The sequence below is a fragment of the Podarcis melisellensis genome (genome assembly GCF_964234715.1).
Source record: "Podarcis melisellensis genome assembly, chromosome: 6".
Lineage (NCBI taxonomy): Eukaryota > Metazoa > Chordata > Lepidosauria > Squamata > Lacertidae > Podarcis > Podarcis melisellensis.
The window spans coordinates 38,218,118-38,231,450 of record NC_138538.1 but is presented as its reverse complement, the minus strand read 5'-3'; the positions used below and the strand labels follow the sequence as shown (position 1 = coordinate 38,231,450).

The 13,333-nt window shown below is 43.1% G+C and overlaps 1 protein-coding gene across 2 annotated transcripts in view; it reads right to left on the bottom strand.

The window, feature by feature from the left end:
- The window catches only part of PLXNA2 (plexin A2), a 392,250-nt gene that overhangs the window by 47,288 nt on the left and 331,629 nt on the right, over nt 1–13,333 (bottom strand). For both annotated transcript variants that reach the window (XM_081916268.1, XM_081916269.1), the window contains exons 21-22: nt 7,374–7,516; nt 4,467–4,735 (exon numbers count right to left, since the gene is read on the bottom strand). In XM_081916268.1, coding sequence (XP_081772394.1) covers nt 4,467–4,735; nt 7,374–7,516 — 412 coding nt within the window. The remainder of the gene's footprint in view (nt 1–4,466; nt 4,736–7,373; nt 7,517–13,333) is intronic.

The following is a 13,333-nucleotide window of genomic DNA, read 5'->3' as shown; positions in this document are numbered from 1 at the left end:
TGGCATGGAAAAAGTCAAATAAAACATGTCATGTACACTTTAGGCAGGCAAGAGAAGACAAGAGCAGTAGGACAGCTTGCCACACACAGCCTCTGTGGGCTTGTTGTTCTTGCCTTGTGCTCTGTCTCTCTGGGAATGAAGCTATGAAGCGGCCAGGCTGGCTCTGATGTGGTGCACTGGATTACGGAGAAAACCTGCTGGTGGCGGTGGCAGGATGCAAGGAAATGCTGAGATCATCAGCCTTATATTTTTAGAGAACAGTGAAAAGTCATTACTAACAGCTCTGCCAGAAGAATTCAGTCTTCTGTCCTTTTCTGCAGCTACAAAAATTATTGGGGGCTGGGGAATGACAGAGCACTTCAATTTCTGAGCTGAGTTACTCCTTCTATGACCATGTTCCACTCCACTATCAGAAATAGGGTTTCCCTCCATGCAAGCAAAGATTCTCAGGTTGCTGAATTCATACTACTGTTACTACTACAGTAGTTACACTACACCAATCGCTAGAATATCTTTTGTTGGCAGTCCCATTCATGACTCTGAAGATCACACCTCTTTCTTATTCCTAGATAGGAACAAGAACAGGATTGTGTTGGAGCAGTGTTGTAACATACCTATTCCAAGCACCAAGGGAGTCCAGCATTGCAGTCTATGAGCTAAAATTACCCCTGTCTGTCTGGTTATTTATGCCTTTTCAATTTCTGTAATGACTGCAGGGCCAGAGTAAGGAGCCAAACAAGAAGTTAGGTAACATGCAATATAGTTAGACAATTCAGAGACACAAGAGAAAGGAAATTCTGCCCCTGGCATTGTTCCAAAACTACCACTTTGCTGAACACTGGATGGCATTTAAAATGCAAACATATATGAACCATAGGGCCTTCTCACTCTGCATAGAAATGGAAGGAGAGAATTACCGTAGATATATTCTGCTGCAAATACTCTCTTGTGTTACCCAAACTCTAGTTTGTTAAACTTTTAACTGCAACCTTTAGTCCAAAATATCTTCTGCAAAGAAAGAACCAGGCCAAGTTTTAAAAAAGGCAGGAACTGAGCTCTCACTCTTCATAGTGCTCTTTTTGTTTCTGTCATAACACTGAGTAAATAGAACTCAAAGAGGCTAGGATACATATCTGATGTAAAAATGCAATGCAACATGACATTCATTAAGTCTTGCCCTCGTGGAATAGCTGCCATCCAGAAAATGGGCATGCATCTGCACAAAATCATGGGGAAATGCCTTGGTAAATGCCTTTTCCTCCTTTTCAACCTATGAGTTAACTTTCCCTGGCATAACCTGTACCTAATAACGTATTTGAACATAACAATTCTTATTTTGGGGGGCTGTTATGTGGAACATCATTCAGACAGAAGGCTGTAAGATTACTGCTGACTGCGAAAATTAGCCCATGTACTACTGTTCTGTGAGAAACAGGCCAAAGAAACATAACACCAAGTGGCTTTGTCATAAGGACTATGTCACTTCAAAGATTCAGATAAATTAGGTGTATTGAATCCTTGACCTGAATCTCCCCTCAGATTAATCTCCTGTCCATACCTAACTCCTGAGGGAACATGTTTTCCTGTATACTTGCCCTTCATCTTGTTTCTCTCCTTTTGACAGCTACTCTCTTGCTCGACCAAATAGAAGATGAAATAGGTTGGAGAAAGGTGGAGGTTGCAATTGAGGTGGAGGTTGGAAAGGCAGGGAGTGTGTCTGATACCTAAGGACCTGTGTAACCTCATGACAGTGGTGAGAATGATGGTTCTTTGGTGTTTTTAACCCCTCCTCTGTGGAAAGAGGTCAGAATTTTGGAAAGCACAGATCCCATCTGGTAGACTCGGGAATTCTATCCTCATCCATCTATCAAAGTGAACCCCTTTAAGAGTCAGCAGCCAGTTCACCACAAAGTCCCAGTTGTGCTATACAGGGCTGGTGGCATGAAGAAAAATGCTATTCTCTACCAGGGGCCATGAGCAGCCAATTCATTTCCCTTTCCTGTCTCCAGTAACATGAGGTTAACTCTATCGTATGATTTCACGGGTGGCTGCGCAAGGTCTTAAACTGGATATAAGAGAATGATTGCCTCCAGTGCTTTTCTTTGACATACTTTCTGCTCCTTTCTTCCCTTCCTTTCATTAGCATAGATGAGGCCTAACTGTATGCAGCTATCCAATGAACTTTGTAGGGTTTGTACCCTAGATACTGCCTTCCTAGCAAGTAAAACGGAACTGGTTATAAGCAGAGGGATGGAATGTTCAGACTTTAGAGAAAGCCATCACTACCAAGAGTGATGGCAAAATGAGAAGCTAGCATTGGTCTCCAGGCTCTGATGCTCTCTGTGTCAGTCAAAGTGTGTCCACGCAGGAATAAAATAGAAGATATTGTTACAAAAGGTAGGTAGTATTATGCAGAATTTGTGCAACATTATTTGGTGTCCTATGCTCCACCTACAATGACCTTATTTGGATTAAAACAGATATGCATGGTTTGGAACAGTTGCCCAGTGGCTTGAAGACATATTGAAAATGATGCCTCTCAGACCCGGCAATTACTCTGTATGGACACGACTTAATTGGTGGATCTGATTTCCTGTCTATTCACAATAGCTAGCTTAGAGGAGGGGTGAGAGAATCTCTACCAACATACCAGGTAGGCTAAAAATGGTGTGCCTGGGAATAAAAACCTGACATCTGGAAAGTGTAGAGTAACATGGCTAATGTCCCTTTAGGTCAGGGTCAGGCTGCTGAAGCTGAGTAATGCATTTAAACTGTCAAGTTGTCAAAACCTCTGCTGCATATTCTTACTTATTACTGTCACCTAGGGTCACCCCATGTGGAGTTGCTCCTTGACAACACTGAGACCTCCAGGCACTCCTGGTGCAGGTCAGGTGAAAAGCTTAGGCAAGGATCCCTGGCTCAGTTTCTGAGACATTAAAGGCAACATGAAAAAGTAATTAATAAAAAAATGAGAAAGTCACATGGGGTCTTGGTGTGTCTTACCACAATGAGAATTCCCTGCTCTTTACTGCCTGAAACACTGTCCTCAGATTTTTCAGAACAAAGACTCTTTACAGAAGTCTCTCTGAACGTACAGCAAATTTCTAAGCACAAGTTTTGTGCTAGTGCAGCAACACTAAACTTGACATTACATAGGAACTGAGGTGCTACAGAAGATAAATCAGCAGATAACTTTAATAGAAGATAGAATAGTCAGATACAACTGACATGTTTTTTGCCCTCTGTTACTTGCCTTCCTGGTGCCCCTAAGCAGGAAACTGGCCCATAGCATCAGTTGTAGCCAGGAGGCTAACATTTCAGTTTTGCTACCATAACTATGACTGAATGATGCTCCTCCTCCATGGCTTCCTCTAGCCAGTTGTGTTATCCTTTGCTACTCTTGTAGCTACTGACACTTTGCTCCAGACTTGCCCACTTTAAAATCTTACACTTATGGCAGAGGTTCCGCCCTCCTTGCTTGTGCTTGGTTGATACAAAAGCAAATAGAGTCATCCATATAACATGTTAGTTTTCCCAGCAGTCATTGGGAAAGAGGAACAACAGCAGGAAGCTGGGATATCAAACATTCTAATGGAGACACCAGATTTTCCAAGGCAAAACCAGAATGGTACAGCAAAGGTTTTTGCAAGAGGTCTTTAAGCACATGGTATTGTATAATACCATGACTGACTCTGGGGTTGCGGGGCGCATCTCGCTTTATTGGCCGAGGGAGCCGGCATACAGCTTCTGGGTCATGTGGCTAGCATGACTGAGCCACTTCTGGCGAACCAGAGCAGCGCACGGAAACGCCGTTTACTTTCCCGCTGGAGCGGTACCTATTTATCTACTTGCACTCTGACGTGCTTTTGAACTGCTAAGTTGGCAGGAGCAGGGACCGAGCAACGGGAGTTCACCCCGTCATGGGGATTCAAACCACCGACCTTCTGATTGGCAAGTCCTAGGCTCTGTGGTTTAACCCACAGCTCCACCCTGTATGGTATTGTATAAATACCAACAATTGGGAAACACTTGCCTGCGAGCGTACCAATTGGAGAACAGCCTTTACCAAAGGCGTCATGGCTTTGAAGACAATCAAACTTAGGACACAAGGGAGAAACGTGCTAAGAGGAAGGCACGCTTAGCAAATCCACACCGTGATCAACTCCCACCCGGAAACCAATGTCCCCACTGTGGAAGGACGTGTGGATCCAGAATTGGCCTCCATAGTCACTTACAGACTCATTGTTAAAACCGTGTTTATGGAAGACAAATCTTACTTGGCTACAAGTTAACGCTAAAGAAGAAGACTGTTCAAAGGTTAAGTCTGGTGGGTGAACTTGGGAGCATTCACTTTTCCAGCCCCCATGCCCTTCACATTAGCACACCTGGGCCATTGCATTCTTGAACCACAGCCTTTCCAAAAAAGGTAACAACATCTACAAACCACCTTCTCTCTTCACTTTTACCTGCGCAGAAGAAGCTTGGGATGATTCTTGTTCTCCAGGTTCTTCTCAATCAGATCAGAGAGCAACTGCTTCAGGACATCAGTGGCATATTCTAGCTTTCCCTGAAGTCCTGTCATGATGAGGGAAGCCACATTGCCACGGTCACGCATGGAGAAACTTCGCTGCATCTCCAGGGTACGGATAAATGTCAGCAAAAAGACCTTGTTATTGATCAAGTGGGCAAATAGCTTCAAGGCCTTTTCAACATTCTGCTGTCCATTCCCTTGCACCTGTAAAATGGGAAGTGTGTCTTCAGGGATCAGTTTAAAGAGTAATGCCTCCTATTTCTAGCCTGGCTTCAATTTTCCAAAAGCTCAGAGTGTAGCCCTACAAAGTACATCAGTACATCAATCAATCAATCAATCAATCAATCAATCAATCAATCAATCAATATAAGTTTATTGTTCTAGCCAAAGGCCATGACAAACCTGCAGCAACAGTACCAATGCAGACCATACATGAATAATATGAGCCACCATCCATGAAAGGTTACCAGAGAAACCAACAAACTTAAATCCAGCTTGATTTTAAATTAAACTTCTGAATCAGCACAACAATTTACAGTGATTTTATCTAACTCCTTTTTCCTGCTTTTTTTTTGGGGGGGGGGTAGCCAATGCATACAAATATGTTACAAATATATTATTGTCACTCAGAAGAAACTGAACTATTTCTGCTGGTGTGTACCTGCTTGCTTGTGTGAGCAAAGGTTTCAGAAAGTGATCTCTTGTCTCTCTATATATGGGGCAAGCTAGCAGATAAAGTGTGATGTCTCCCACCTAAGGTTGACCACAAAGCTGGTTTGTGTATGGGACCTTATTGCTAAGAAGTACATTATATTGTCTATGCACTGAGGTTAAAAGCCCACTAAGTGGCACGTGAATTGTGCATCGGTTGCACAAAAGTGACACTCCCACTGGTAAATTAATTACTAATTTAGGCAACTGCTTTATTGTGAAATGACAGTAAAACAACAAAAAACATTCAGGCTTCCCCACTAGTCCTGTTTGTAAGTAATTCATTATGAGTCAAAATGATAAAGCACTGAGCATAATTCTTCTCCAAAGTTTTCAGTGACTTATGTGTTCAAGTTGCTCACGTTATGTAACTAAGCAGCTGTGTAATTGGCAGAACATTCATCACTACTATAGCTTTTTTGGGAAATGGTAAATAAAAGAAGTAGCTAGCATCAATATTTGCTTGCTATTTTGTGATATAAATAGAGAAAGCAAGGCACAACTGATTACTTAAACACCCATTTCCACAGGTGCAATACCAGTGGCTCGGCTAATTGCCCCAAAGTCTGTGAGACAGGAAAGTTGGGGGGTAAAACTTGTCTTTATCTGACTGCAAGTTATTTCAATTTATAATATAAATTAAACATCTTGAAAAAAATAAAATCATATAGGTTGAAAGAGGTCCTGCCATTCACGTCATATAACCCTCCCATATGTAGACCAATGTTTTAGAGCAATAAATAATTAAAAAGTGCATAAATGGGTTAAGCTTTAGTTAGGCTTAATTTGCAATCAATCAAATTTAGCTTTGTTCATGACCTTTTCATACTAGTCTATAACTGCTCTCTTACTAGGGACAAAGAGATTTGCATACAAGCTGTTTAGGCTTAGTAGTAAAATAAGAAGTGTTGTGCAAGCCTGTCAGAACCCACGAGACTTGTACTACAGCACATTTTTGCCATTGGGCTTGGTCAATTTTCTTTTTATTGTAAAAACACACTTGAAAAATAAAACCTAGTGTATATTTCTTTCACTTAACTTAGGTCTGATCCTCCAAGCCCAGGTCTTCAAAATACTACCACTTGAGCTACGAACAGTAGCTACCAGGCTTGCTTTAATTAGAGCCCCAGAGAAGGACTTCGTATATTGATCAATAAGTTAAACAGCTATCGGCAGGGTACTGCAGAAGTATAGTAGGACAGCAAAGCTGTTAATCTACCCTATATGCAGACATTGAATTTTCTCTGCCATCATGTGTAACCTTTTTGCAAACTGGGGGTAGGAAGAGGCAGGCTGCAGAGCTCCTTACATTCTACAGCAGAATCTTGACTGACAAGGCAAAGGGGACATGGAAATGTTTGTACAGGATCCAGCAGCAGGAAAAATGAAATGCAAACAGCTTCACAGGACTATTGAGGCATGGGCATTTCCATGTTATTACTCTCACAAAGGCAGCATATGCGACTAATGCACAGAAATGCAACTGATGGCAATGCTCCTTCTTTTATTTTTCCATGGTCAAATGCCAGCAGCAGCATTTTCATACTGAATAATGGGTTCCATCTGCTCCTGCACTTGCTTCATCTATATAAAAAGTAACTCAAAATTGGGATGGCTGGCAACACAATTTTTCAGCGGCCCAAGGTCCAAGAGCTCTGCCAAGCGGAGGAAGAGATGTAGAAAATTTGAGAAGTTGTTGGGTTTTGTTCTTTGCAAAACAGGAGAGTTGTTTTCCTTGGGGCACAAGCAGAGTGTAATTTTCCCCAGACATCCCCACTCTCTGGTTTTCTTTCAACAAACAGAGAATTCAAGAAACCTTTAAACAGCTGCTGGTCATGGGGCTTTAGCAACTGGGGGTGTGGGGAATAGTAGGACTGAAGCCACACAGAAGAAATCAAGAGGAAGCAAACTGCGTGTAAACTACACAAAACGCAAGCCTTTTGTTACAGCGAACTTGAGTGTTCAGTGTGCTTAGCCCAGCACTTCTAATAAGATTCAGTGTGGGAGGCAGAAAGGTGGTTTCACAGCTGTGTAGGTTTCAATCTAGCTTCCTAGTGGGAACCTGGGAAGCAACAATGCTTGCTACCTAATGAAACAGAGAGACAGGGGGAATGTGCTGCTATTCCATTACCTCTAGTTCACGCAGGACAGGGTGGTCCTCTATGCCAGGGAAGAGGACCCTCATGGCATATGTGCGATAGTCAAGGTACGGGATCCCTGAGCGGTCCAGGTCGCTGGTTAACTCGTTGATGTCTGTCTGCAGCTCTGCAAAAGCTATTAGAGAAAGGGAGGGAGAAAGACAAGACAATCAGAAGTGAACACTGGAAATGCAGGCTGCAGTACAAGCAATCAAGGACTGCAAATGAGCCAGCTCAGGGAAGCTCGTTTACTCTAGACCTCTCTGTGTCACTCAGACATGCCCTCAAGCTGGGAGCCACTTCCCCAGCATGAGAGAGAGGAAGAGAAGCACAATGCAAAGAACAGATGCTGAGAACAAAACAGACTTGCTAATTTGTATGCTGTTCACACCTTGTATGTAAGCACTGAAAATGCCTTGAAAGGCACTAGATAAAAATAAAGATCCTATTTTTAAATCACTGTACTGTGCAGCTTCTCTTTCACAGTCACTCACTCACTCTATCCACACCTCACCCTAAATGTTTTGGGTTTTTTTGCTGTGGCTAGCACATGGATTCCTTCCCCATGCTCTGCAGCTTAAATGGCATTAGCCAGTGCCCAGGAAGAAAACAATGGTTTCAAGTGGGGGTAGAGAACTGCAGGTGTAAAGGACTGCAACAGGCTTCATGCAATGGGCTTTTGATGTGCATAGGGAAAGAGCACGAAAACTCTAAATGCTGGCGGCAGTGCAACATGTTTCATGGCAGTGTGCATGTACAATATATCCAGTCCTTCCTCCCCCCCCCCCATTTTCAAGGAGGAAGGACTGCAGAAACATTCTGCACATATGGCAGCATCACCTGTCATGCCTCCAACATGTTAAGTGTTGGCAAAGCGGCACTGCGCAAACGCGGATGCTCTCCTAAGACACACACACACTGGAGAGGCTTGTTCTGGTGAATGTAAACTGGCCCTAAGATGCAAACATAATTGCATACTTATTTGTAAAAAATACCAGTGCTGATTAGGGGGTGTTTCTTTGTCCTCATTAAAATCTGCTATGGTAAAAGATAGCAGACTTCCCTGCTGAACAAGTTAATGTTATTTACATTTCTTCACAAATGAGAACTTTGTTGGTGTGTTGGGTGTCATGTGTCCTCCTCTATAAGGGATAGTTCTGTATTTGAAGGTGTAAAAGAAGAAGATCTATAAGGAGAATGAGCAGGGACCTTGAAGTTCCTCACCAGAGAGTCACAGTCTTGACTATGGTGAGATATACCTTATTTCTATATAAATTATAGTAATTTTCACCCTAAATCTGCATCTAAATATATAAATTAGCAGTCTTGTTCTCCTTTTTAGCAATGCAAAATTGATCACCCTACTAGTGTTTCCCTGTCATGTGACAAAGGGATAGCATAACTTTCAGAACTGCAGGGTTCTTTTGCTGGGGGCGGGGGAGAGAATCCTACCTTGTGAAAATTGCATATTAACCTTTAGTGAATAATTTCTTGAGCATTCAGTTCCAATTTGCAGTGAGACAAGAATATACAATAGGAAAACACTACAATATACCCTGTAGGTGGAATTTTGTTAGGAGGGGGTTTAAGGGAACAAGCAATTGTTGCAGAATAACCACGCCAGGTAGTCTAATATATTAATATTTTTAGCTGTATTAAAGAATTAGTGAGATAAAATATTTTAAAAATAATAATAGATAAGGGCCTGATGCTTGTCATTGTTTGTGCTCACTTGCCACAACACTGGAAGGCAGGAGTAACACTGTTTCCCAGTGATCAATCGGATAAAATACTGCCTGCATTCTGTTCATTATATCACCAGAAGTAAAGACTAACTCCACCACCACCGCCCTGCCCCATAAAAGTTCCACATTCAGGATGGGACCTACTGTAACTAAAACCCTGAGATGTCTTGATACCCAGAACTTGCCCAACCACACTAGGCTATTGTCTTCCACTGCACTTTGGTCAGTGCAGAATGGCTCTTGCTCGATGAGATAAGCTTACATTCAAATTAGTTTCTATAACCGTGCTTGGGAGATCACACTGGGGTTGTCTTGCTTGTGGAAACCTGAATGAGAAGCTAGATGACACAGTAAAATATGAAGATGTGGGGTGATTGCATTACAGTGGTGCCTCGCAAGACGAAATTAATTCGTTCCGCAAGTTTTTTCTTCTTGCGAGTTTTTTGTCTTGCGAAGCACAGTTTCCCATAGGAATGAATTGAAAATCAATCAATGCGTTCCTATGGAGACCGTCCGGGGACAGAGGGGAAGCGCCGCGCGCCTTCCCCTCTGTCCCTGGACCTGTTTTAAAGCAAGGGGCAGCGGGGAGAAGAATGCTTCTCCCCGTTGCCTGCCCCGCAATCTCCGGGGACAGAGGGGAAGGCGCGCACGCCTTCCCCTCTGTCCCCTCTTTTGAAGCAAGGGGCGGAGGGGAGAAGATCACTTTTCCCCGTTGCCGCCCCTTGGTTCAAAAGGGGTCCAGGGACAGCGGGGAAGGCGCGCGGCGCTTCCCCTCTGTCCCCGGACGGTCTCCATAGGAACGCATTGATTTTTTTCCCCTGCCGCCCCTTCTCCCCGCCGCCCCTTGCTTCAAAAGAGGTCCGGGGACAGCGGGGAAGACGCGCTGCGCTTCCCCACTATCCCCGGAGCTTGCGGGGCAAGCTTCGTTTTGCAAAGCAAGCCCATAGGGAAATGCGTCTTGCGAAGCGGCTAAGAGAACGAAAAACTCCTTCGTTTAGCGAGTTTTTCGTCTTCCGAGGCGTTCGTCTTGCGGGGTACCACTGTAATGAGTTTTCAAATCTCCAAGATCTCAGAAATGTTTTAGAGGACCTTTAGGTCCTATGCAATCCTAAACCATTTCCCTCAGAAACATGCCCCATTGAGTTCAATGGGACTTATTCCCAGGTAAGTGGGTATAGGATTTCAACCCTATTGACTTATCTGAGAAAATTTACTGGTGCTTCCTTTTATAGGACTGACATTTATATGGTAACTCTGTAAAAATCATTCTATTGCTCACCCATGACTACTGTTGAGAAGAGTTAGTTTTTGATCTGTAACAGCAGATCAAAAGAAAACATCCCAAACCAACAAATTGCACATCTCAAACAGTCACCTCTGAGTGCTACATTCCCAGAGTTTTATGTACCCTGCTGAGTAACCACAATAAGTCTCTTCATGCATACATGAATCTGCTGCTCACCTGAAAGAGTCATAATGAACACTTGTAATGGCTCAAACTTTTTTATTTAAAGTCTCTACAGTGAATGTTTGAAAAAAGTTTGGTCCCCCCCACAAGCACCTTCCACCAATGTCTCGCCTGCTTTGCCCAAGACAGGGTGGCAGAAGAACAGGGAAGTGATGGCACTCACTAGCTTGCCTTTGAACTGTTCACAACCATGGCTCAGAAATGAACTCCTGGGCTCTCAAAAGCTCACTTCAAAGGATAAATGGGCTTTTAGTACCCCCAAAAGCGTTCAAATCCTTTTCTGGCTCAGACCAATAACCAGATCATAGAAGGCCCCCTGCCCTGTCTGCAAAGCAACCTTCCCAACTTTCCAAATGTAATCTCAGTGTCCCTTAAAAGGACTACAAATCCCAAGATGGCACCACTATGGAAGCATCGTGGAGCCTATAATAGAATCAAAGAATCATAAAATTTTAGAGTTGGAAGGGACCCTGGGATCATCTAGTCCAATCTCATGCAATGCAGGAATAGGCAGCTGCCCCATACAGAGATTGAACCTGCACCACACTCTAATCCTGGCTGTATTGGCTTGAGAAGAGGACCCATCTCTCTTGCCATTCAGAACGTTACAACATGGAATGTGTTCATCTCTATTTCCCAATGAAAAATATTTAAACAGTATTTAAAAAGCAGTCAAGAGTGAGAAAGTTGTCTTCTTCTTCTTCGTCTTCTTTAAAAAAATCCCTTTCAATGTTTGCTTTGGGGTGAAGCAGGAATACTAGATAGGAAATGATTTTTTTTTATTGTGTAAAATACAGGCAAGAAACTGCACATCTACTTCCAGACTTTGGCCTTTCCCCCTCCACTGGGTGGCCTGCGCTCCTATTCAGTGTTCTGAAGTGTAAAAATGTGTGAATTCACTCGCTAACTCTGTCAGTCACTCACCGAGGGCTGTAAATTATTTTTCTGCCTGGTTCTAACTCACTCCATGTAACACTTGTTCATTGCAAGGTTTCTGGCTTTCCTAACATCCACATAAAATGCCTTCAGGAAAGGGTCAGCAGACAGCAAGGCCTAATGACCTGGCAGCAACAAACTCTGTACATGTTGCTTAAATAGGATCAAGGGCTAATCCTGTTCTCCACACATTAGTCAGGCAATGGATGTCTCTGCATCCAATACACTCGTTACTGTCTTCCCTTGCATACAGACTTCACGGGAGAGCTCTGAGCCTCTCCCGTCTGCAAAAGAGGGCATTTTATGAGTGGGTGTGTTTAAGAGAGATTGACCAAATGTTTACTTGACAGCTGTACGTGAGCTTAGGCCCTGTTAAATTCACACCAGATCAAAGGCAACAGGGTAAGCAGGAGGCAGTTACCACGGAAACAAGACTTGGTACTGTTCAGTACTGGAGATGTATTCAGTCAACAGGGAAAAGTTATGTTAGGCAAAACAGATGTGCTAAGAAATATGTGTGCATATATGAAAATGACAATGTTTTGTGTGAAATGGCTCATCCTAGTGTCTGCAGGGTTCTTCCATCCTGATTTGATGAATCTTTATTTGGAAATAAGCCCCGCAGTGTTCAGTGCACTTTGATCCAAGGTAAGTGTGCAGAGAATGCAGACCTAATGCGTGATTATGGCAGTCTATCATCTTCTATAACAATGTTGTTACAGCCATGATTATGATCCTCAGACACTTACTTTGGAGTAAAGTCTGTATATAGTGCAAGGGTAGGAAAAAGTTAATGATTCTTTTGTCTGTGTCTAATCCTAACACATAGTGGATTGATAAGATTATGAGTACATTGTTTTGTGTTTCCTTGTGGTCTTGTCTCTCTTTCTATGTTCATCAGTTGAGCAGTCCTTGTTCCAGGAAAGCTCAATTTAAACAAAGTTATGTTGTGGGCTAGTGGAATTTTTAGCACTGTGGCATTATGGGGATAGGTCTTTTCTCTGCCCTGGCCATTTCAGACACTGGTGCTTTGCTGCATTTGTATCCCTTCAATTGAAGCTTGAATGTCATGTGTATTGGCAAAATGATACCCTTTCCCCAAAGATTTATACAGTTTACACAAGAGAAAGGTTAAATTAGCCTTGGGAGTCAGTAACACCAAGGCAGGAAGTATGCTATGGCAATAACTCTTACCAAGAGGACAAAAGATAATATAAAATTAATGTCCATGGCTTTTTGTCAATGACATATGTAGCTGATAATGGGAAATAAGTTAAGGTCTGACACTTGCAGCGACTCTCCACTCAGAGTTGCTGCAAGTGTCAGACCTTAACTTATTTCCCATTATCAGCTACATATGTCATTGACAAAAAGCTACTAATATTGTGTCCAGTAAGCCATACTGTGCATGGTTTCATCCGATTCTGTGGGATCAGTTCCAGTGATTGAGATCTGAAGATACAGATAAGATGCTTCTGGTTGTCCATCCCACTGCTTGCCCTTTTGACCCTTGCCCATCCTGGCTTGTTCATACAAGTTTGTGGGGTGCTGACTGGCAGTTCAGCTGCAGGCACTTATGGAGGAAGCAAATTGTCTGGACCCATTCTAGTCTGGGTTCAGGCCTGGGTCTAGCACAGAATCATCCTGGTGGTTGTAACAGATGACCTCCTTCAAGGGACAGGTAGAGGAGTGCAACCCTACTGCTACCATTGGATCTCACTAGCTTTTGATACCATCAGCCCATGGTATCTTCATGGACCATCTCTGGGGGTAGAGAGCCAGAGGCACCATTTACAGTGGTTCT